The sequence below is a fragment of the Miniopterus natalensis genome, chromosome 17 (genome assembly GCF_054644295.1).
Source record: "Miniopterus natalensis isolate mMinNat1 chromosome 17, mMinNat1.hap1, whole genome shotgun sequence".
In the NCBI taxonomy this organism is placed as follows: domain Eukaryota; kingdom Metazoa; phylum Chordata; class Mammalia; order Chiroptera; family Miniopteridae; genus Miniopterus; species Miniopterus natalensis.
This window is the reverse complement of record NC_142097.1, coordinates 39,091,419-39,117,362: the sequence shown is the minus strand read 5'-3', so window position 1 is coordinate 39,117,362 and position 25,944 is coordinate 39,091,419. Positions and strand designations below refer to the sequence as shown.

At 35.1% G+C, this 25,944-nt stretch overlaps 1 protein-coding gene and 1 pseudogene across 2 annotated transcripts in view; both read left to right on the top strand.

Annotated features, from left to right (window-relative positions):
• Positions 1–10,022, top strand: part of ABCA5 (ATP binding cassette subfamily A member 5) — a 52,461-nt gene extending 42,439 nt beyond the window's left edge. For both annotated transcript variants that reach the window (XM_087826325.1, XM_087826326.1), the window contains exons 29-39: positions 1,439–1,565; positions 3,156–3,270; positions 3,374–3,465; positions 4,286–4,461; positions 4,807–4,882; positions 4,993–5,087; positions 6,280–6,399; positions 7,513–7,662; positions 8,036–8,115; positions 9,170–9,225; positions 9,734–10,022. In XM_087826325.1, coding sequence (XP_087682451.1) covers positions 1,439–1,565; positions 3,156–3,270; positions 3,374–3,465; positions 4,286–4,461; positions 4,807–4,882; positions 4,993–5,087; positions 6,280–6,399; positions 7,513–7,662; positions 8,036–8,115; positions 9,170–9,225; positions 9,734–9,841 — 1,195 coding nt within the window. In that variant the 3' untranslated portion in view covers positions 9,842–10,022. The remainder of the gene's footprint in view (positions 1–1,438; positions 1,566–3,155; positions 3,271–3,373; positions 3,466–4,285; positions 4,462–4,806; positions 4,883–4,992; positions 5,088–6,279; positions 6,400–7,512; positions 7,663–8,035; positions 8,116–9,169; positions 9,226–9,733) is intronic.
• Positions 10,023–19,445: 9,423 nt separating this feature from the next.
• On the top strand, positions 19,446–20,276 carry LOC107528398 (SKA complex subunit 1 pseudogene; annotated as a pseudogene).
• Positions 20,277–25,944: the final 5,668 nt, after the last annotated feature.

Genomic DNA, 25,944 nt, shown 5'->3' with positions numbered 1-25,944 from the left:
CTCTATTCATCAGTTGATGGACATTTGAGTTTATATTTTTTGGCTATTATGAATAATGCTGCTTATGAACATTTGCGTACAAGTAATTTTGTGGACATATATCTTCATTTCTCTTGGGTGGATACGTAGGAATGGAATTGATGGGTCACAAGGTAACTGTATATTTAACCTTTTGAAGAACTGATGACTGTTGTTTTCTAAAGTGGTTGCACTGTCTTACATTAGTCTCCCTTATCTGTGAGGGATACACTCCAAGACCCCCAGTGGATGCCCAAAATCATGGATAGTGCCAAACCCTCTGTCTTCTGTGTTTTTCCCTATACATACATACCTCTTCACTTAGAGAAAGCACTTTACGGCTTCTCTTTGGCATATGTGAATTGCCAGCCTTGCTACTCTTGTGCTTTGGGGCCCATTATTAAGTAAAATAGGGGTGATTTAAACATAAGCACTGTGATACTGAAATAGTTGATTTGATAACCTAGAGGGATTTGATAACAAAGGGATGATTCACATCCCCAGTAGGACAGTGTGGGATGGTGCGAGATTTCATCATGTTGTTCAGAACAGCATGAAATTTAAAACATATGAATGTTTATTTCTGGAATGTTTAATTGAATATTTTTGGACTATGATTGACCATAGGTCACTGACACTGGATAAAGCAAAACTGCCTAAAAGGGGAGACCACTGTACATTCCCATCAGGGATGCATGAAGTTTCTGCTTCCTCCACATCCTTGCTACTATTTGTTACACTTCTATCTTTTTAATTTTAGCCATTCTAGTGGGTATGAAGTGGTGTCTCGTGTTTTTCATTTGCATTTCCCTGATGGATTCATGCATTTCTTCCCTTATCTCTTTATTGGTACTATTTTCAGTAAGATAATTAATGACTTCCTCTTTGTTTTGTCAAGTAGGCTTGAGTTATTTAACTAATCTGCAGCCTTTCATGTGATTGACTTCTTTCTCTTTTCTCTTGTTTCATTGTTTTCCATAGGTCAACTCCTGTTTTTCTTTTCACCTTACTGTTAACTACTTAATGTCGGGTTTTCCTTTGGAAGCACTTTTCCCCTGCCCACCTTTGTGGTGTTTCTTTGGGTTCAGATGTCTGCCCTCTTACATGTACTCAGGGCACTCTCAGTTACACCCAGACTGAAGTCATTTGAGTGAAGGGCCCATATTCTTTGTTTGTGTGTGTGTTTTTTTAATCTTTTTATCTTTATGTGAAGTAGTGCCTAACACATACTGTCCATAAATAATATTGATAAATGAATGAACTTAGATAGTGTCACCTACATATCAGTGAATGAAAAATAGCTCTTTAATTCCATCTTTCAGAGATAACCATAGATTTCATATTGTTATATTTTTTCATTCTGTAGCACTTGAATTTCTTACTATTTTAATTATGTGAAAATCTATCTTGATGTATTCAGGAACCTTTCAACAAAGTCCAAAACTAGGAAGTTTCCAGAACCACCAAACAATGAGGATGAAGATGAAGATGTCAAAGCTGAAAGGCTAAAGGTTCGAGAGCTGATGAGTTGCCAGTGTTGTGAAGAGGTAATTTAGCCTTTATTGCTAAGTCCTAATAAACGTGCAATGATCAGTTCCCTATGCATGAGAATAATCTGAAAAAATCTTCTTTCTATATGAATCAATATGAAAAAAATTTTTTGAAAAAATATTTTTGTCTACTTGTTTTTAGAATAATCTTAAGGTATATTTCAAATAAGAAAAGATTCAGATTATTGTTATAAAATGATATTTTCTTAAAGTAAATAAACACATATCTGAGAATATCCTGAAAGGATATATATACAACTGGTAAGGGCAGATGGGGTGCTGAAATACAGAGATGGCATGATGTTTTCATTAATTTCAAATTAAAAAAAATTTGAAATATATACAAGTAATATAAAAAAATCAAATGATAAAATATACACAAAAGCAAACAGTGACAGCTCTGAGAAATTCCTCAGTAAGAAAATTTTCAACTTTTCCTTGATTCATCATTTTCTAAACCTGTAAGACTAAAGGAAACAGATCCCCTCCTTTTTTTCCAAATGACAGCTATTCTCTTCCAAGAGAGACTAGTATAATATGTATAGATTTTTAAAAATCACTATTTGATTAATTGAGCCAACTGAAAACAATAAGAATACTACTTGGGTCATTTGAAATACTTTTTTAAATGATTTAGTCAATCAGAGTGACTTCAAATATAATTGCAGTTCCACTGGCAATTCAAAGTTGCATCTACTAAAAGTCTGGACTTAATATTTTCCAAGATACTCTTAAGTGCAGTCATCATCCCATAGCTTTTTTATTTCAAAGACTTCACTGGGTGTCTCTGACATTCTTAGCCAAACTGAATGACATTAACCATCTTTTAACTAGTTGTTAAAATCTTGAGCAAATCCTGTAAGCCAGTACTTCCTAAATTATGTGTATCCACACGTGATTCATTAACATAATGGGATCTGTGGCCAAATGAGTATGGGAAATGCTATACATTATATATATTTCTTTAAGGTGTATAATGTATATAAGCATATCATTAGTTCTGAGAAGTCTCTGATTGTGCAAAAGTTTTAATTAGCTCTACAATTTGGGAAAGACTTTGGATCTGATGGCCTGTAGATGGCGGGCTCTCCCCTTTCCATAGCAAGCCCATTCAGTTCTACAGTTGGAGTTCTGCTTCCTGGGCTGTTAATTATAACATTGCTTTTGGGTGGTTCTGGACTGATTTGGGAAGAGTAAACTGGTTTGGGCCTTCTTTATACTGCTCCCTTCGGATCTCCATGTCTGCTAACCAAGACTCAGTTGCACTGAGAACATCTGATTTATTTGAAGCATGTTAAGACACTATTGACCTAACTGCTGTGTCCGTCATGGCTACAAAAATTTCCCCAGGCTCTTGGACTGTTCCCCCTTCTCTGCTGGGGACACTTGACCATCCCATTGCCGCTGTATGATTGTGCACTTAACGTTTGAATAAGTCATTATTTCAGGGACAAATGGGTATTTATTTATGCAGTACCCTTTATTTATAAATATAGTTTCTATGATATGGACATGAGTTACGTGCAAACTGTTATTTCAGGGTAGGTTTCTTTCTTATAACTTTTAAAATCCTGTTTCCCTCATTAGAAACCAGCCATTATGGTCAGCAGTTTGCATAAGGAATATGATGACAAGAAAGATTTTCTCACAAGAAGAGTGAAGAAAGTAGCAACTAAATACATCTCTTTCTGTGTGAAAAAAGGCTGGTATTACTTAATTACTCTTTCGTAAATACCGTTTTCAAAAGAGTAATTTCTGTTTTATATTTGATTTGCATATGATGATTTTTCTTTCAATTTCTTTAGGCGAGATCTTGGGGCTGTTGGGCCCAAATGGTGCAGGCAAAAGCACAGTTATTAATATTCTGGTTGGTGATGTTGAACCAACTTCAGGCCAGGTATGATATGCAAGGGTGTGGGGTATGTTGACTGTGATTTGTATTTTTCATTAAAATAAATATTTAATGACAAATGAGTATTTTAATGCTTAAATATTATGTTTTTAATATTAAATTTTTAGTATAAAAATTGTGACCTTTTTGGTTATCTATGAAAATAATGTGCATAGTAAAATTTTCATAATATACATGCAGACACACATACATATATAGTATTTCTGCTTTTATAATTGTTACATGCATGGGTGATTAGTCCACCAACTTAATGGAAAACAATAGTATTAACCTCAGGAGATATGGAAGCTAGTCTTGATGCTGCCATCAATTAATTAGTCTTAATTATATAAGAATATCTTTAACTACTTTTGGAAACTTCACAAAACTACTCTGATCCTATCTTCTGTCCCCCTTGCTTGCTTCACACCAACCACACTGGCTTGTTGCTTTCCTGGAAAATGCCAAGCACACACTTTTCTTTGGGTTTTTGCTTTATTTATTTTTTATGTTGGTTAATCCTTACCCCATAGAAATCCCAATGACCAATTTGCCTACCTCCCTGGCTCAAATATCACCTTCCAATGAGGCCCCCAGTCATCTAGTTAAATTGAGGCTTGCTTTCCCAACCAGTGCTGCATTCCTAAGCACCCTTCCTAGCCATGCCACTGAGCTCTGATTTAGCTATGTCTGCCCTTCCTTCATCAAAAGGAGTAAAAATTTTACCCTACCTCTAGGAAGGAATTTGAATTAATTCACATGCCACTTCCTTCATAATGTAAATTAAGCAAAAATAATTATTTAAAATTGGTTTGTATTTCTGTAGGTATTTCTAGGAGATTATTCTTCAGACCCAACTGAGGATGATGATTCCATTAAGTGTATGGGATACTGCCCTCAGATAAACCCACTGTGGCCAGATATTACATTGCAGGAACATTTTGAAATTTATGGAGCTGTTAAGGGAATGAGTCCAAGTGACATAAAGGAAGTCACAAATAGGTAAAATTTAGAATCTTTTTGTTAAACTGGAGAAAAGTTTACGTTTCACATTTTAAAAATTTGGTAACAGGCATTTCCATGTATCATAATTTTTATAGAAATGGTCATTACTTTTTCATGTATTCTTTACTGAATTATGACTATGAAAATAAAAAGGCATTTCTTCTAATTCTTATTACAGAATGAATTACCTATAACTGTCATGAAACTTAATTTAAAGTAAACCTTTAATCCTGCCATTAAGTTGTTTAAAATGATGTAAATCGGAGGTCTAATTTTAGGAAGCTGAGTGTTCCAGAAAAAAGAATGTCAGTATTCTCCAACAATGTATTTTCCATTTTGCAGAATAACAAATGCGCTTGATTTGAAAGAACATCTTCAGAAAACTATAAAGAAACTACCTGCAGGAATCAAGCGAAAGGTAACTTTTATTGAACAACAAATATGTGTATGTTTTATTGATAGTTTAGTGCCTGATACTGTCCTGATAGAATTCCTTGCTTTGAAGCTCCGCATTTTCTTTCCATCTAGTTGTGTTTTGCTCTCAGTATGCTGGGAAACCCTCAGATTACTTTGCTAGATGAACCATCTACAGGTATGGATCCTAAGGCCAAACAGCACATGTGGTGAGTATAACAGTAAAGGCACTCAAGACACATTATACTGTATCACACTTTAGAATAAAAGAAGCTTATTTTAGTATAATTAATGGTTTTATATATTAGTTACATATGCATAATAATTTTAAATCCTACACAAATAAAATAGTAATTAAAATTAAACATCTTGATTTCTACAGAATCCCTTAAACTTTTCTAACTTTATCATATTTTTAATGAAGTATTAATATTTTATGTATTTCAGAACAAAAATGAGTATGTAGGTAATTATTAAAGAGTACTGCTCTCCAAATAGTTTTTAAAAGGTTTGTTCCCCAGTCATTTAACATAAATTATAGTTCTTTCACATAATAATATTGGTCTTGAATTTATGTTGGAACTCTTTCTAGGAATTCACAGTGCTAATTAGTTGACCAACTTTTTGAGCCTAGGTTTACATGTCTATAAAATGTAAAGTTTGGTTTAGATGCATATTAAGGTTTTCCTATGATTCTGTGGCTATTTTTGTTATAACATGAAAAGGCATCAATTTTAATAGTTTATTTTTTTAAGATGGTAAATTTTATTTATTTATTTAAAAAACTTTTTAATTGAATTTATTGGGATTACACTGGTTAACAAAGTTATACAGGTTTCAGGTGCACAATTGTACAACACATCATCTGTACACTGTATTGTGTGTTCACCACCCCAAAGTCAAGCCTCTGTCCATCACCATTTATCTCCCCTATTCCCTCCTCCACCTCTTCCTACCCCTCCTTCCCCCAGCAGTCACCACAGTGTTGTCTGTGTCCATGAGTTCTTCCTTTTTTTTTCTTTTTGCTCAGTCCCTCCACCCCCCCACCCCCCTGCAGCACCGCAGCTGCAGCTGTCAGCCTGCTCTCCATCTATGAGTCTGTCTCTCTTTTGCTTGTTAACAAGTTCATTTTGTTCATTAGATTGCACATATGAGTGAAATCATAATTCATTTTTTAAAGCATAGAAACATTTGAAATCATGAAGTTACTGTCTGTTTGAGAAGCTTTTAAAAATAAAGGAAAATAGAATAGAAAAATCATAGTTGGGCAGAATATAATAACTATAGCAATTAAAATTTGATATTTTAATTACCCAATTAACTAAATAGTTGGATTTTTTTAAAATGCAGGTATTTTTATTAACATTCAGATACTTTCTTTTTTTATTTTATGTTTTGTAGGCGAGCAATTCGAACTGCATTTAAAAACAAGAAGCGGGCTGCTATTCTGACCACTCATTATATGGAGGAGGCAGAGGCTGTCTGTGACCGAGTGGCTATCATGATATCAGGGCAGTTAAGGTAGATGTCTAAACAGCCATTTGGGGGTTGGAGGGGTGGATTTTAAATGCCATCATTTAAAAATTTATATCAATTTAAATGTTAAAAAATTTTTTCTTATTTGCATTTTTGAATCAGTTTGCTATAGAATTACTGGGAAATATGTAATTTTCCCCCCAAATGTGGCTAGTTACTTTACATTTGGAATTGGCTTAATTATTCAACAATTTGGAATGTTATTTTAAGGTGTAATGTCTTATTTTTTAAAATTGCTAGACAATATTGGATTATAACTCAAAGTATAAAATAAATATACATTAATTCATACTCATATAAATAAATGTTTGCATAAATAAATAAATGTGGGAGAAGAGGCAAATCTTCCTTACAGAAAGATTTTAAATAAATAGATACTTCCTCTAGGAGGGAGAGCTTAATCCCCCATCTCCCAGCTGCAGTCTGGATTTAGCCAGTTTCTTCTAATGTATGGAAAGGGGAAGATGGTAACTTCACAGTGGAGAAATCTGACAAATACTACCTAAACCAAACAATGTCATGTGGATGTCATCTACCGCCTGATACAATGTGATAAGAAAGGTATTTCAGCTCAGTGGTATTTTCCCCCAAAATCCATAGCCCCAGTCTAATCCTGAGAAAAATATCAGACTGCTCCAAATTGAGGGACATTCCACTAAAACACCTGACTATTTCTTCTCAAAAGTAATGAAAAAGAAGGAAAGAGTAATAAGAAACTATCACAGACCAGTGGAGACTAAGGAGCTCTGACAGCCATGTGCAGGGTGGTATCCTGGTTAGATCCTGGAACAGAAAAAGGACATAAGTGGAAAAACTGGTGAAATCCAAATAAACTCAAAGAAAGTTAACAGTAATATGCCAATGCCAGTTTCCTAATTTTGACATATGTGCCATGGTAATGTAAGATGATAACATTAGGGACACTGAAACTGGGTGAGGGGTGTGTGGACACTCTCTGTATTATATTTGCTACTTTTCTATACATTTAAAAGTATTCCTTCATAAACATTTTATTTAAGTCATTTTTTAGCCGAGAAATCATTCTTTGAAACTGTCAAGTTATTTTACATCTGAGCTTTCTTTTACAAATTACTACAGATGTATTGGGACAGTCCAGCATCTAAAGAGTAAATTTGGAAAAGGTTACTATTTGGAAATTAAATTAAAGGACTGGATAGAAAACTTAGAAGTAGACCGCCTTCAAAGAGAAATTCAGTATATTTTCCCAAATGCAAGCCGTCAGGAAAGGTAAAGATTTTAAAATTTTAATTATATTTTTTTGTAGAGTAATCATAAAAATGTGTTACTGTGTTCAGGATTAGGGAAATAAAAAGTCTGTACTGTTACCAATATTGGGTTAATGTGGCCGAATGACTGGAGTTTTATATCTAATTTAGTGTTCGATCTTTCAACTATTTAAACTTTTTAAAGTTCTTATTTAATAGTAATGAGAGTTATTTTATTGTGCATGGACAATTTCAAGATTTTAAACAATTTTTATCTAAAGTATCAGAATAAGTTATTGGCATTTAATTTTGAACTTTACAAATTTTGAACTTTAGCTTCAAAACACAGTAGTAATAATTTAAAATTTTTCCTATATTTTATCTTATGTTTCCAGTTTTTCTTCAATTTTGGCTTTTAAAATTCCTAAGGAAGATGTTCAGTCCCTTTCTCAGTCTTTTTCTAAGCTGGAAGAAGGTAAGTAATATTTGAAGATCATAGTAAGATAGGTTTCAGATTACGAAAGAATTTTATTTTACAAGTCTAGATGTTGGGACTCAGTTTATTGTAGAAACCATGATAAATAGGCAATAACTTTTTATTAATTTAATCTAAGATACTGTAGGGATGTGGTAGATCACCAGTATTGCAGAATAAACCTTTTACTGTTTTGATAGACATGACTACAGTTTTTCATTGCATCTCTGATCAAGTTCAGCTTAATTAGCCCTCACAAGTCAATCCAGAAGTGGGAGCATTGAGTTCCTTGAATCCTTTCTTCATATTGGGCCATAGTAGAAATAGTAGCAGGATGTCAGTTGCTTTAGGAGAGGAGAGGAAAATTCATGGTGCAGGAGGGTGGACATTCCTGAAAATTGTAACGAAGCTTAATTCCATCTTGGCTTTTTAAAAATAAGGGGTAGGGAGGATGCAGATCTGCTGGTGGCAGAAGAAGGAGGGTAGTAAGCTGCTGGATGGGACAGGTATTCAGATGCCGGTTACTTCATGGTGCTTCAGCTATGAAGCAACCCCTGTTTCCTGGTGACTTCTTTATGATTAAAGAGAACACCAGGACTACTTTGGGATAACTGAAAAGAATGAATAGAAAACCAGAAAACTTGGTGTTAGATTGCAGAAAGACCTGAAATAAATATAAAAAGTATGTGGACATGAACAATGTCCAGAATCTAGTTTGAGGAGCAAGAACAGGCTGCATTGGAGTTGAGGAGTGGGAAATAGAGAGCAGAGATCAAAAGGAAGGAAGAAAGAGGAAGAAAAGGGAAAGAGGAGATGCTTGGAAATGGCAAAAACAGGGAAGTAATATTTGTATGTTGTGCTTCTGCCATGGGGAGTTGTGGGCGTGGGGAAAAGCAGAGCAAGAGAGGGAAATAGCTGTGTGGGTAGCTTCAAGTTTAAATTAGTTGATTACGGAGATTTTGTTTCTTTAAAGATAGGCAGCCACTTGGTAGTTACTGTCATTTTTATTCTTTAAAATATTAATAAGTAAAATATTGTTTTCATATTTTAATAGCTAAACATACTTTCGCCATTGAAGAATATAGCTTTTCTCAAGCTACATTGGAACAGGTACTTTAAAGTTAAATTTTTAAAAATTCTTTTATAGAAGAAAGTGTACCTAATTGTTCAGGGTTATATTGGAAAGGGAAGTAGTTTATGAATCAGAGACAAATTGTTATATAATATTTCTAAACTTTGTATGATTTTAAACAACTCTAGGTTCTCCATCTTCTTATTTTGAATAGCTCAATGTTTAGTAAAGTAAGTGGGTCAGGATGATGGTATTTCATATTAGCATATCAAACTACATTGCTTAAATGTTTATAAATTATTTTTTATAACAGTATTACATAAATATATTAATAAAAATATAGCTAATTCATTAATCCTCCAAAATATTCATCTTTGTATGTGATTAATGGAGATTATTCTGTTTAAATATATTAATAATAATAAATCTCTTGATACTTGAATTGTTAATGTAATTAGATTTAACCTGATAGTTTCTGATTTAGTTAAAACACCTTTGGGTTAGTGAGATACAGGATACTGTGCTCCTCTGTTTCCTTTTGTTTAGGTGTTTGTTGAACTCACTAAGGAGCAAGAAGAAGAAGAAAATACATGTGGAACTTTAAACAGCTCGCTGTGGTGGGAAAGAACGCAGGAAGACAGAGTAGTGTTCTGAATTCATGTCACTCAATCTGCTTACTGAATTTATTTCTTTTTCACTTTATTTTAACAAAAGTATATTATTTGAATGGTAACTGAAGAACCGTGAAAGCACTTGGAATTTTCCTAAGTTTCTTAATTGAAAGGCTGTGGTTGTATGTTTTTATTTTCTTCAAATAAAACTTAAGTATAATTAATTGAAACTGCATGTTTATATCTGAGGTGTATTGAACTATAGTCTATATGTGAAATTGAATATTGACTTTGTTACCTTTCAAAAACAGTGCTTCTAAATTTATGATAGATAGTGACAGAATAATTTTATTTCAAACAATTTGTTTTTCAGTTTATATCATCTTGTTACATAAATGTGTCCCAAACTAAATAAAAAACTAATACATAAATAGTACATAGAAAAGAGACATAAATCAAAAGCTTCTTGCTTCTCCTTATTTAATTTTAAGTGAAAGTTAACATCCTGAAAAGCTAAACAGTCTCATTACAGATAGAAGTTTGTGAGAAGTGACATCCACTAGGTGGCACTCATCAAACATAACAAATTAAGTGAGACCTTGTTCTCTTAGGTTATTTTAGACATAGCTAACTTAGGTATTTGAAATTACATTTCTTTTGCTTACAGTAAAATTCATACATACCAAGAAGCCAGAATTTCACTCTGTCAGAGTTGAAGGTTATGGTTAATGTAATCTCAGAAAGTACAGTTGACTCTTGAACAACATGGTGGTTAGCGGTGCCAACCTCTTCCCACCTCTCACCCACACACAATTGAAAATTTATGTATAACTTTTGACTCCTTAAAAACTTAATAGCCTACTATTGACTGAAAGTATTACTGATAACATTAACAGTCATTTAATACATATTTTATATGTTATATATATATCATATACTGTATTCTTACACTAAATTAAGCTAGAGAAAAAATAATATTAAGAAAATCATAAGGAAGAGAAACTACATTTATAGTACTACATGTATTTATTGGAAAAAAAAAATCTGCATCTAAGCAGACCTGCACAGTTCAAACCCATGTTGTTCAAGAGTCAGCTATGCTTCTTTGTAGAACCCATGTTTGGACTGTAGGTAAAATATAGTATAAATAATACTAGTTCACATTATATTTCAGCTAGATGAATGAAAATATTAACTTTGCCAAAGCAAATATATTGGGAATGTGATAACGGCAACAACAGAAGAATTTGGTACTGAATTACTTTAAATAGCCAAACCCTTTAATGAAATTAACTATTTAAAATAGACAAAATATAATGAGCTTTTAGCTCTACTGTGTCATAAGAGACATCTGTGATTTTAGTGTCTAAGTACAAGACTGACCTTTCCCTCTATGGCTTTGGTAGCTGCTGCCTACAGCCCTCAAGATACCCACTTTACCAGCTATCTCAGAGGTCTTCTGACTAATCCAGCTTCTGCTTGGATTTTACAACCCACAGCTAAGTTATCTCTCCTTGTAAGATTTAGTTGGCACTTGTTTGCAATCTTTTATTATTAAGGGACAGTCATTTGCCTCATGATACCAAGCTTTTGGATTCTTCATCTGAGAATCTCTTAGGCCTTTTAGTACCAAACTTAAGTACTGCATGATGAATACAATTCCAGACACATTTGAAAGAGAATCTTTACTTTTGTAGATAAATTAATAAATAGCACATTGCATTTACTAAAAACAAGTCATTGCTAAATGGTGTCATAAATTTAAAGAGCTATTTTTTAGTGTCCAATATTCATGTAAATACCCAGGGGCTTCTCTTTTGGGATGTGTTTTTGTAGCTATGCATTACCTTGAACACATAAACTCAGTGTAAAGAATAAAACTATAGTTTACTAGGACAGTGACTGAAAAGGCAGTTTTTTCGAACCTGACCATACTGAGAAAGATGTATTACATTAAAGTAGAGCATGACTAATACAGGACACTACCTGCTTTTGCACATTGCTTTGGTCACCTTCACTTTACATCTGTGAATATGTGATCAATGGAAAGTAAAAATTTTTTCCTGCAAAGTAAAAGTTGAGATTATGCTGACTAGTCCTAATCATGTTCTGTTCTATGTTCAGGTTTTTTTTCACTATTATTGTGTTCTTATAAGCATTTTTTTAAAAAATATATCTTTATTGATTTCAGAGAGAGGAAGGGAGAGGGAGAGAGAGAGAGAAACATCAATGATGAGAGAGTCATTGATCGTTGCCTCCTGCAGGCCCCCACCAGGAATCGAGCCCACAACCCAGGCATGTGCCCTGACCGGGAATCTAACTGCAATCTCCTGGATCCTAGGTCGATGCTCAACTGCTGAACCACACCTGGCTGGGCGTGTTCTTGTAAGCATTTAAAAAGATATTTGAATTAATGTTTTTACTTTTTACGTAAAGTGAATAGTTTGATCATGATAAAATTATTTGTAGGACTGTTCTGTTCCCTTTCTCACAGTAATAAAATTTTTCCTATTCAGAAGGATAATTTAACTAATGCTTAGGAAAGCAAGGGTAAGTAGGATGGGAAGAAAAGGAGGCAGAAAGTAAAATATGAAGTTTATGTTTATTTACAGTGTACTGTTCCTTTTATTGAATATAGGTCACTTTATTTAAAAATATCCTAAAATACAGATCTCAAGACGTTTTTTCTATGCATGTGTTAGGCAAAGTTGGACAAAACTCATCACCTAGGTTATATTTTCTATCCACGGTTAAATTTTAAAAGTGGAGTAAAGACTGGACTTTACTGAGTGACTGTGGTTACTGACTAGTAAGGCCAAGCTCTGTCCACAGCACTCAGGAACCAAGCAGTTGGTAACCATTGAAAACATGACTGAGTGTACTTGACACTCTGTGGGCTCTTTTTTTTTTTTTAAGTTCTTAGTAAAAGGCTGATAGGTTTTCTTTAAAAACTTTTTTTTCTTTACATTGACACAAACTACCTTAAACCAGTATTTTGATTTTAATCATTAAAATATTTTTAGAATTATTTAATTCAGCAGACTTATTAGTAACTATGTTTCAAGCAGTGGGTTCTTTGGATGGGAACGACTATCAATCTTGGCTCTGTAAGATCTTATAATCTAATGGAGGATAGATCCTTATTTAACTAACTGTCATATAATAAGACAAACACTTTGCTAGTGGTACTGACACTTTTACTGGAGCACAATTAACTCTACTTAGGGTAATTGGTCATTGTTTTTACTGTTCTGTTGGTCACACAGTATTTCATTTTGATTGCACTCTGAATTTGATGAAATACCTTACTCTATTTTTTGTAATGCATAAATAGGCATTAATTATTTAAAAAATAGAGATGCCTATCTTTAATGTATTTTTAATATTGCTAACATTGATTTTTTAATTTTCTTTTCTGAAAGAACATATAACATAAAATGAAAGAATTTATTCTTGGGTGGACAATTTTTATATCAGCTATTCTTATAAGGTAAAAGTTTACTTATTTTTTATTCGTAATGTGTTATATGTAAGTAATTATCAATGCTTCCCTTTAAGAAAAAAAAATGATTATATTATTAGTAATAAACTTTAAGAAATGAAAATTTAAGACAACCTTTATTTTGTATACCGAAATGAATTCTTTGTTATTTAGTATTGAGAAATGAAAGTGAGTAGCTCCTATTAAAATAAAGACAAAAACCTGACCCTGTAATTGTTAGTAATTTTGTTTTCAAGTACAGAGTAAATATGTTTATTATATTTAACATATTAAATTATTTCCAAATATTTAATATTATTTACATACTTATCAATTTTCTTAGGATTTTTGAATAAATTTGATTCTGTCAAACACTTAGGCCGTAACTGTGTATGGTATCAGGTGGGTACTAGATTTATCGGGCTGATTACTTTGTGAGGTATATAAATGTCTAATCACTATGTTGTACACCTGAAACTAATGTAATGTATGTCAACTGCAATTGAAAAATAAAAATTTTAAAAAGATTTTAAATTTAATGAACAACTTCTTCCCAAGCATCTAAGCAACCCTTGAAAATCTCCTCAATCACCTCTTAAATTAAACAAATCAACTTTTTAATAATTTCAACCATCTTCAAAATAGACAACATATAGAAAAACTACATGTTAGAAGGTTTGCTGCCACACTTGCATTAATACAGGATACCCCAAAAGTATTAGTACAATAATCGGAAGTGGGTTTTTTTGTTGTTGTTGTTGTTTACTATTTCTACATATATCCCTTTCCTAAGGTTACACATTTACCAATAAAAGGTCCATTTTGGGTCACAAAAGTTTACACTTTGGTAACTTGAGATAAGAAATGAGTGCTGGCTAGGTTGTTCAGTTAGTGATGGGAATCGATCAAAGTCTATCTGTGACGTAACTAAGAGCTAATATAGCCCAAAACCCGGATCTACCTTTAAAGAGTAAGCTGCAACTGTTCAGGTAGGTGGCCCTTCTTTTACATTTGAGCTTTGACCTTTTGAGCTTTCAGCTGGGACTTAACTAAGTTTCAGATTTTTACAACCCAGTATTTTTCTTTTCACTTAAGTTTTATTGCTATGCTTCATCTAAATTTATGATAGGATTTTCCAAGTTCTGTTGTGTTTCCCTTTTTGTTTTGTAATTCTTACATGTTTCATTAACCATAATATACGGTCATTTTACTAACAAAATGATATCATTATTGTTTTGGATCACCTTGTCTAATTCTTATTTATTAATACAATGGGTTTGTTACATAGTTGTAAGAAAAGGTACTGAATGCTGATTGTCTTGTTTATTGGCTAGTAATTTTTTTGGCCAAATTATACTATTGATGTTATTATGTAGTTGATATTTGTTTTCTGTTGACTACATTCCAACACACATCAACAGCATGTGAAATCAACTTTGTGATTGAATGAGGTCAAAATTATTCTTGGTCAAGCTTTACACATTGATAAACCCTAAATTCTAATGTCATTATATATTTTAATTTTTCAAGATACTATCTTTTTGCTTTAATTTTTTTAATGAATAGGGTAGCACATGACCATAGTTCAGAACTTTAAAATGAAAAGTAAGTTATTTTGCTCTTCTGACTGCCCAAGAAAAGTACACATCTTCCTAGAAAGTAAAAAATGGAAGTTCTAGGCTTCATATATATGCAAATACAGTTTTTATTTGGCTGGTTAAAGAAAGTATGCATGCTTTAAAATCTACCTTCCCCAAATTAAGGCACTAGATGGTCCTTGAGAACTATCCATGATAGTGTCCAAAATCTTTTAAGGTGTAAACAAAGATTGTGTGTTGTTTATGTACTCACAAATATTTTATTGCATGAATTGTTATCAGTTATTATCTCTGTGACCCCACCTTCTGGTAGTATCGGATGGGATCAGGTTTAAGGATGTGGGGGAAAGATCAGGAACCAGTTTTGGATTTACATTTGAGAAACTCATTAGACATTTATGTGGAGATGGCCAGTAGGCAAGGAGATAAACATCTGAAGCAGTGTTAATTTTGGAGCCCACTCTTAAGCTAAGAGTCAGGTGAGTATTGAGCAGTAGTGAAATAGATAAAATCAACTAAGGTTCAGTGTCCTTAAGGCAAGGCTGCCACCCAGAGTAAGGACATTCTGAGAACGTATTTGAGACCCCGTGGACCCAAATGTTGGCTACAGAGGAAGTGAAAAGGCAGTTGTAAAGGGCACAGGGCCACACCGCTGAGAAAGAGGGAGACAGCTTTGAAAGGAGGGCCATTCCTTGGAGACTTGATAATGTAGAGAAATAAAACCTAACCTATGGAGAGTTCTACAGAAACAATTTATCATCATGGAGTCAGAAGACCAAAATCTGACATGGTCCCGTTTGCTAATGGAGCTGTACTTCAGTTTACCAATAGAAGGCTGCTTTAGTCTAGAAACTGAGTTAGCCACTCCAAGCCCTCCACATCCTCTACCTCCAGTTCATAGAACGGCCCAGTGTTCCTGGCTCTAGTGGAGACTTTGATGAATTAACTATATTCCCTTTAGAGAACGAAGAACTTACGTTTTCAAGAGTAGATTAAGAACAGCTTCTGTCACAACATTCAACAGCTTCCATTATGAAACCGGAAAGGTAGGCGTTCATGTTGTCTGTCACTACCAGAACCAGAAAGTAGAGACAAGGATTGAGTCTTCACGGGCACTTTATTCGGATGGCCGGTGATCTGAGAAGGCAGCCGGTTATGTACCTTAAAAAGCCCATCTTACATTTCATCTCAAGCTAACCTTGTTTATAAGAAGTGTAGGTAAAGGGCTTGGAATTCAGGAAAAAGTAGGTAAGGGGTTTGGGATTCAGGGGAAATGTTAATCAGATAAAAGCTATAATCAGGTGATTTTCTGAGCATCCCTTCATCAACTGACAGGTGATTCTTTATCTGTGTCGTAAAAGTGACCCAATTAAACAGTTTTGTCATATTAGGGGAGGGAAAATCCAACATGATACGGAAGCAAATTCTCTTAAACTATAAATGCAAAAATCAGATATTGTGTTTGGAGGAGGTCGTCAAGAGAATGTGGCTGCTGGTTGACCCCCGAGCTGAACAGGCAATTGGGGACTCCTCACCTGTGGCCTGTCCTTGGAATGTACATTCTGCCCACCATTCCCACAGTGAGAGCAGTTTTCAAGGACGCAGGCTTGAAAGAGCTTGAAGGTCAGTGTGGATTCAAGACAGCCACAGGAGTCTTCATGACGAGAGACTGAACGTCCCATAGAGTAGTCGACCAGTGAGAGAGACAGCTGCTGCTGCTATGCTTATCAGTACAGAGAGCCTTACTTCTCCCAATCAAGTGGCTGTCGCACTCTCTGCTTGGTAAGTCTTTCCTCAGCCTACTTCTTTTGCTTGCTTAGAGCTTTTGTTTGCTTTTAGCTTTAACTTCCCCCATGGTCTCCGTTGTCCCTCCTGCCTCATTGCCTCTCTCTGTGCACATTGTTGGATCCACTGTATTTCCCTGTTCAGTTTCCAGAGAGCCAAAGCTTGTGACTGTCTTTGTATCAGTTTGAACCCAGCTTTTTACAGTCAACAGCACATAGGATGAATGTGCTATGCTCTTGTTCCCATGATACAAATTGTGGTCCGCCTTACATTAAGAACAGTCTGGGCCCTCATCCCTCAGGGGAGACATTTCCCAAGAAGCAGCTAAGAAGCTGGTGAGTGCCAGGCTTGTCATATTTAATAAAACCCACGTAGACTCATATAAACTCCGTTTAACCCACAGAGTTCATGCCTTTTAACACAGATGCTCCTCCCATTGCCAACACATGAAATTCTGGATAAAATATAACGTAACCACTTTAATGCCACCAGAGCAGTAAGCTTTAGCTTGTGTTGTATTGCTGTGCAGCATGATATTGAACCTGGATATAAATCCCAAAGACTGAGACTGGGATTTATGTGCCTATGTTTGGATCAGAGAAGGAGTCTAAAGTTGATGGGAAGTGATGACTTCTAACCATGACTGCTGCATAAAGACGGCATCTAACAAAGGCTTCCCATGCACGGACTGGGGACACGCACAGTACCCACTACTTGGAGAAGCTATATTGGATGCTGGATTTGAGAAAGAAAAGTCTGAGCCATACTCATGTGGTAGGGGCTAGAATTTATACTAATTTAATGTGGTTCAGGAATCCAAACTGAAAAAGTCAGCCTCTGTTGTCAAATAGATAAAAGGTCACAATTGTTGGCGAGGATGTGGAGGAAAAGGGAACTCCTGTGCACTGTTGAAGGGAATGCAAATTGGTACATATTGGAAAAGAGTATGGAGGGTTCTCAAAAAATTAAAAATAGAACTATCATATGTTCCAGCAATTCAATTACAAAGTATACAACCAAAGGAAATGAAACAGGGTAGTGAAAGGAACATGCACTCCCATGTTCATTGCAACATTATTCATAAGAGCTAAGATGTGAAAACAACCTAAGTGTCCTTTGGCAGATGAACAGATAAAGAAGATACAGCAACTGGCACAGAAGCCACCCTGACAGCAGAGTCAGAAGCAGCAGCGAGACGGTAGGTTTGGTGGAGGCAGAGGGCACAGGCAATTGGCTGATTTATGAATCTTTGCAACATGCAGTGTTTGAGGCAGAGCAGTGCAAACTCCTGATGGGATGACTATAGACCCACATGCCATGGAAGATCTGGCAAATTAGGTAAAACAGACTAGCAGTCACTAATAAAATGAGTGGGTATTCATTGCCCAGAAATTCTCAGTGTCTCAATCCATTTGATTTTTTTTTAACTATGGTAAAATATAACCTAAACTTTGCTTGAAATAAACTAGGCATGAATATTGTATTAATATGGACACTCATGAAATACCTAGAATAGGCAAATTCATGGAGATAGTAGCTTAGAGGTTGCTAGGGCAAGGAGAAGATAGGGTAAATGGGAAGTTACTACTCAGCGCTTACAAAGTTTCCTGTAATGAAACAGTTTTGGTACTAGATAGTGATGATGGTTGTGTAATACTGTGAATGTCATTAATGTCACTGAATTGTACACTTCAAAATGCTTAAAGTGGCTAATGCAACCCATTTAACTTTTGAAAATACAATTTTAAATAATTCTGACATAATGTTCTCTGTAAAAAAATCATACAATGTATACAGGTCTAAAATATGCAAGAATTATCTTTCTTAGCTACTGCGTTTTCCATCATATATTTAACAACATAGTATGAGCATCAGACCTTCCTGGTTTATTATATGCCTGTGTCATTTTTTTGTCATGTCTATGTATTATTTCAATGTTTGGGTGTACCAAACAATTTTAGTTGAAAATCAATTGAAAGATATATAGGTTCTTTCTAAATTTCCCTATTGTATACAATGCTGCAACTAAGAATTTTCCATGTAGATCTTGGGCATTTATCTACTTATTCACTTGGAAAAGGTTCCTAGATTGTATGGTTCAGAGGCTCTGTGTGTCTGAGCTTCCAACAGAAGTATCACGGAGGAGTGTTTCCAGTACACGCCATCCTGTTCCTTGACTTATGATAGGTGACGCCTCTCTTTCCCAAGAAAGGAAGGAATTAGAAACTGTTAGCAGTGATGAGGAGTGCAGTGCCATTACCATAATGCCTCCACTCTTATCTACTGAAATGAAAAACACACACACAAAAGCCCAAAAACGACATCAGAAATGGAGCTGAGAAAGACCTCAGACTCTCATAACCTCCAAATAGCTTTGCTAGCAACGCAAACAATCATTTACCAAAAAGGAAGATTCCACCTTTCTGAGAGCAACGTGACCTGTGGAAAGTGACGTGGCATCTGAAAACATCTATGTTCTCCCTGCTCTGTTGGGGGCATCCTGCAAGCGTGATCAGGCTAAAGGAAAGCTTGTTCTATCACTGAACAAATGGGAGAGGTTAGGCCGAGACAAAGAAAATGCTCAGCTAAATGCTCATTCTATCAGGTACTGCCGTATTGTTGTATTCTCGGCCCCCCCCAACCCCCCTTAGAGACAGCTTGAGGATCATGTGGATGAACGAAAAAGTACAAGGAAGGACTTTGGATGCTCAGGGAAAGCCACTCTCCTGGCTGTGGTAGCAATTTAAGTAAAGAGGGCCTTTGTTTCTGAGGAATCTTGGATTTTCTCATCTTGCAGAGAGAAAGGGAGAGAAAGGCAAAGAGGGGTTAGCTTACCCTCCCTCCACACACCAAATAAAGAAAAAAAAAAGGAAAAGGAAAATGAATATCATTGGCTTTTGCTCCTGAACTGGTGTGAGAAGCATAAAGAATGGCCTCCTCAGATCTGGAACAATATGCTCTCATATTGATGAAAAGATTGGTAATGTTAAAAAATCTATCATTAAGAAATTGTGGCCAAGAACCTACCTTAAAAACTCTATTAAATAAAATAGATGAGGTCATTTTAATCAATGAACTTCTTAAATTGGAATTGGAAATTCAGTGTCAAGAGCAAACTGACAACTTACTCAAGGAGCTCTATGAACCTCTGGAAAAAGATAAAGATTTGGAACATCTCGAAGAAAACAGTCCTCCCATTTGCCTCAAGTAATGGTGACCTAGAGCTTTATTAAGAGGTGGGATCTTGACCCTGAAGATCCAGTCAAATGTGAGGGACCCTTGCAGACAAGTATTTAAGAAATGCCATTTGTAACCTCTGATGAGTTCAGTGGTCTTCCTGTATAGAAGAAATCTCAACCTATTGCCAAATTAATGTTATTAATCAACAAAGCAGTAGTTAGTAAACATAAGAACTTAAATCAACCAAAAAGTCTACGATTTCTGTGGCCAGGAATCTCTGTCACAGATTTATTGATGAAGAAATAGAGGACACCAAATGTCATTATTGTATAGTAGAAGCTGATATTAAAAAGTTCACAGTGTTGAAAGTTGATAAGAGCTTTCATGTGATACTGAATATTTTACAACACTGCTAGAGGCTATCAGAGATCTGAGGGGGAGAACTTACCCATTAGGTACAATAATGTATGGCTCTTGTGACCTTTTGAACCACCAACAGTAAGATTTAGGTTAGAGGCTACACCTAGAATTTCCATATATATAGATATATAACTTTAGCTTTTTCATTTTCTTATTTCTTATAAAAATAAAAGTTTTTGATAAAGCATATGCACTGTAAAATTTACTTCAACAAATATTTAACCACCATATGTACCTACCATATGTACCTCCGTGATGCAAATAAAAACATGTTCATGTCCAGTTTTAGTGTTTAGTGGACAATGCTTCAGATGCTAGTACAGTGGGGACATGTGTACTAATGGATGAAAAAGCTCACAAAGATAGATAAGGGCCATGATACCCAAACCCTTTGGAACTGAAAAACATTGGTGTCTAAACTCCATCAATCGCATTTCAGTCCACAGACAAACTTCTTGGATTTGGAGGTTATCCATGTGATTTTTCTGCTTTCCCATAAGCTATTAGGGGAGAGACTTCCTGTAATTATTCAGTATAAACCAGCCTGTAACTTCAACCTGTAATGAAAGTGCAATAAAAGTATGCTGGGATGAAAGGGGTAACCTGTGAGCAGGTTGGTAGTGGTCATAGAAAGTGGGCAGTTGGATTCTAAGAACTTAGCCATGTTTCCTGTCCTCAGGTGAGAGATTGGACCATCTATATCTTTGCTATTAGCATGGCAGATGTATTCCGTAGCAGAGAGAAAAAAAGTCTCACCAGCATCTGGGGCCTGGTTAACCCCATCACTGTGATGATCACACAGTGCATTATGGACTCCGGGGGGAAAAAATTGACCTAAATCAGTTGCCAAAAACCAACCACCATTCCGGACATTGTAGACCCTCTATACTATGGGCCATTAATGAAAAATACCATTGGCCAGATGAGAATTACACTACAGAGAGACTGAACCTAAGTAGAATAATCAGCAAAGTTCTCTAGAGAGAAAAAAACAAAACATAATTCTAGAAACAGAATTTTAAAAATACTATTTAAAATTCTGTAGTAGTCACATTTGGAAATGTTTATTGAGCTCACAACAATTCCCCCTTTACTGGGGACAGCTTTATCTCCTTTTCGAAGGTTCATGGGAGCCGGCCTTTAGCAGTTGCACCTACATCATGTGACTTCAAACTGGAGATAAATCTTTGTTAGCTCTAATCTTTGAGCTGGAGCAGTACCAATCCCAGATGGATTGTTCGAGCTCTGCCCCAGAGTGAGTAGCTACCGAGATGCTGGCAGCGGGCATAGCTCCATGGAGAGGTCTGCAAACTCTTGGTTAGTGCTGAGATTTTTGTTCTAGGGTAATGCTGATATAATGCTGATAGTTGTTCCTAGTCCCTCTGGCCACACGTGGATGCCTGTAAATGTTTGTCATGAAGTGCATAAGCAAAATATTGATGCTTGTAAGAGAAAAAAAAGCTGAAGGAGAATAGATGTCTAAAATTACTGCTGCAGCTAAAATTCCAGAAAATTCATGGTTTGCTCTAATTTGCTGCCAAACTGCTAAGTTCTGGTTTACTTGGAAAGTTTCTTTATTTAGAAACTGAATCATGACCACATAATTTGTTTAACCTCCACAAAGCCTTGATATCATCTTTGATAGCCAAGCCCAAAGTTCCGCTACCTCTCTGGACGCAACAAGTTAGCTCTCTGCCATGATCTTGAAAGCATCATTTGGGAGCCAGTGGAGCACATGAAGTTGTCAAGAAAGAAAAGTCATCTATCCTCTCCACTTAGGAGTCCTCACCTTTCAGGGGAGAGGCTTAGCTCAGCCAATAGTCACTCTGTCATATGCACCATCAATGCTTGACCCTCTCACCTTTCATCATAATCACCTGGCAAAAATCCCAGTCTTGGTTAAACCTGTGGTAGGGAGATGAACATTGGTGAGAGATACACAAGAACAAAATGGCTTGTCTCACATTACATGAATGATCACTGCCTTCAAGTGAAGCCTTAGTTCTGCCTGCCAGGTCCACTACATCCCCCTAATCTATTCACTCTTTCACTGACTTGGATGACTAATTAATTTGATCTCATCTTATTGCTTCTTGAACTCTAACATCTCTTTCTCCTCACTCTCAGCAGAAGACCTTGCTTCCCACTTGAGCATGAAAATGGAAACAATTGGATGAGAATGTTTTCATAAGCTTTCACAACCTCAGCAACCAGCCAGGTTTCACTGTACCCACACACTTGGACTTTCTTCTTAGTAAAAGTGAACCACATTCTTGTGTAAGACCAGCACCCACACCTGTGCATCTGATCCCACCATCATTCCTTCTCCCTCATTCAAGAACATACTCTGTCAAATGTTCCTCCATCAACTTGCATCATCTTTGAGATTATAGCCGATAAGGGCTGGCTTGTAAGTAACATGGGAGGATTTCTAGTGACAAAGAGATAAAAAAAAGTAATTCAGATATCTTTGGGCCCTCAGAAAACAATGACAGAACGTATGTGAAACCCCTAACATTCTCGAGTCCCATACCAGCTCTGTCTCTGATCTTAATCAATGCTCTACAAAATCATAGGAACCCTTAAGACTCCATCAGCACAGACTGAAAAATGTATGCGTTGATGAGAAGTTCTTCTTTTTCCACAAAAGTGTTGCTTACAGTCAATGAATATTTAGTTTTGGCAACAAATTCTTCTGACATGCAACTCTGAGTTCAGTTTACTTTTAGATAATTGTTTTATTTTTAATGTGAAATACATTCTTTAGTATTCATTCAGCCTGGCTTTGTAAGAGATATATTATCTCTGAAGATATCGATCTTTCATGTACATTTAGCTGGGTATAAAATTTGAAGTTAAGAGTTCATTTTCTCTCAGCACTTTGAGAACATTATTACATTGTTTTATGATGTCTTTTGGCTGTTGATCCTTAGTTGGTAATCTGTCTACTATTTTATTGTTTTTTAATATTTACCTGTCTTCTCTCCTTTCTCTCTCTCTCATGTTTTGAAAGCCTACTGTAAAATAGTTGTTGGATTTTTATTTGTTTTTCTAACCTGAGGGCTCATGTCTTCAGTTCTTGAAAATTCTTATATATTTTATCTTTGAACATTCTTCTCACTTATTCTCTTTATTTTCCTCATTTAAAAATGCCTATTAGACATGTTTGGACACTTTCATTCTGTCTTTCATGTCCTTTAACCTCTCAAATATTTTTCCATTTTGTTCTCTGCATTAAATTTTATACGATTTCTTCAGATGTATTTTGGTTTATTGATTTTCTCTTCAACTGTGTCTAATCTGCTATAAAATTTATCCATTAGGTTTTTAAATTCTAATGGGTTATTTTCCTATTAGTCTTTCTTTTTGTTATCTCCTGTTTTTATTTACTCATATTACTTTTTTAATACTTTATATATTTTATAGTCTTTGTCTATATTATTTGTCTAAATTTATTATTATTTAGTTCTTGAGGTGGGTAATAGTCCCATTATATTTTGGTCTGCTAATTTTCTTTCATAGTTGACTTTTGATTGTGAGCTTAGCTGCTAGGAGGAATATATATAGGAATGGATGGATGGATAGATGATGGATGGATAGATGATAGATAGATGATGATAGATAGATAGATAGATAGATTAGATAGATAGATAGATAGATAGATAGATAGATAGATAGATAGATAGACAGACAGATAGATGATAGATAGATAGATAATCTTTGTGCCTTGTATTCTTGACATATTTCTCTGTGGGGCTCCAGGATAATAGTAGTGAGAAGAGAAAGTGGAGAAAGAGGAAGAGGAGTGTTATGACAGTAAGTAATGTTTTTTGTGTGGGTGGGTGCTTTTTTTTTTTAACTCTTAATTTTTCAGGCATTGTTCTATGAACTTTATAGTAATAAATTTAACCCTCCAAATAACCATACACATATACAGTTATTATCTCCATTTTTATGGATGGAAAACTGAGGAGGAAAATTTAAGTAGATGGTGCAAGGTCACACAGCTATGGCAGAGCCAGTATTCGAACCAAAGTTTGGCTCCAGATACATACACTAACTACTGAGATATTGTTCTTAAACACGTTACTATGCAGAGGGAATAAATTCAGATCCTGGTCTGTGTCCTGTATCTGAGATGTGCTACATATGCTTGGTTTTTTCATTTTCTATGGAGGATATATTGTTTTTACCCAGACACTGGCAAATAATATATCCTTCTTTTCATCGGGGTAGTAGGTGAAGTTTTTCTAGTTTCTATTTCTAACACTGAACAGTTCTGGATTCATACAGAGATAGGAAGTCCAGCTTCAGGACCTGTCAAGCACCAAGTTCAGGTCACAGAGGTATGAAAACACCTCTTTGGACTGCTGGATTCCTGACATGCTACTCACAGTTCTGGCTTTAATTTCCTGTCTCATTTTTAACACCTGGGGATGTGTTTTTCTTTCTCTTTGTTTCTTTTGTTGATTCTTATTTTCTTCCCTTTATCTTTTTCTTCTTTTCTTTTAAAGTTTGGCTATGTACCTGAACATCTCTTTGAGATACATTTTACCCACCATTTGGATGTGCTTCTAGCTGGAGGTTAGACGCTTCTCTAACAAATTTTGGTCAGATTAATGGGGAAATCTTCAGATTTAATCACGGGAAATGACCCCCAAAATAAAAATAAATCAGAGTAAATAAGTCAAGAAAGAGGAAGAAAGAGCACACACACACACGCACAAAATCAATGATAAAAAGTGAACCTAGTAAAATATTTAAATAATTATTGATATCATAGTTGTAAATTTTAATGCAATTGTAAGAAAGGCAGAGTGGGAAAATGATTTTTAAAATAGATTACATAGGGTCTGAAACAACAACAAAATGAATTAAAACTTGAAATGTACTTCAGGTGATTTAAAACAAACTTAGCATTTTTGTTTGCGCCTTTGACCTGTTACTGATACAAAATTTTAACTGTGTTTATGACCTCCTACTCTCCCCCCATGAACAAGAACTTTAGAACATTTTTATTACCTTTGTTTTCACCATGTTTAAATGTAAAAGGCATGTAATATTTCACTGTTGACTATTTTTAAAAATAGAACTAATAACCAATGAGATAAATGTATATACATAATGCCATCATTTTAAATTTTAAAGAAATTATCCCCCTTTTCTCCAGAACATCTCTCAGTTTTATGATTATTAACATCTGTGGATCGGGAGCCATGTCAAATATTTGAGATTTCCCAATTCGTGGACTTTGGTTTCCTGTTTTGCCATTTACTTTGGCGGGTCAAGAAAAGTTTGCAACCCTTTACAGGGAGAGATATACTATGAAAAAGAAGCTGAATAAATTTCAAGTTTTTTGCCTGGTTGTCATGCATAAAAATTGACCCAAATCTTTTTATGCTTATATGTTACTTAGTCCTTAGCAATCCACTTTTATTCAGTTGCCTTATGAAATTCTGCATCCACTGTACACAGAGTGGGAAAAAGGAATTTATTATCTCCATTTGTCCAATTTAGATGTTTTCCCCCAAGGCAGATTATGGATTACTTAACTTAATTGGGCAAAAAAAAAATTCAGCTTCAGCAGTAGTCAAATATATTATAGGCAGTTGTATTTAGGCATTAGGAGTGAAAAAAAAAAAAAGCTAAAGATTTCCCGTACAAATTTAACTACTTTGTTTA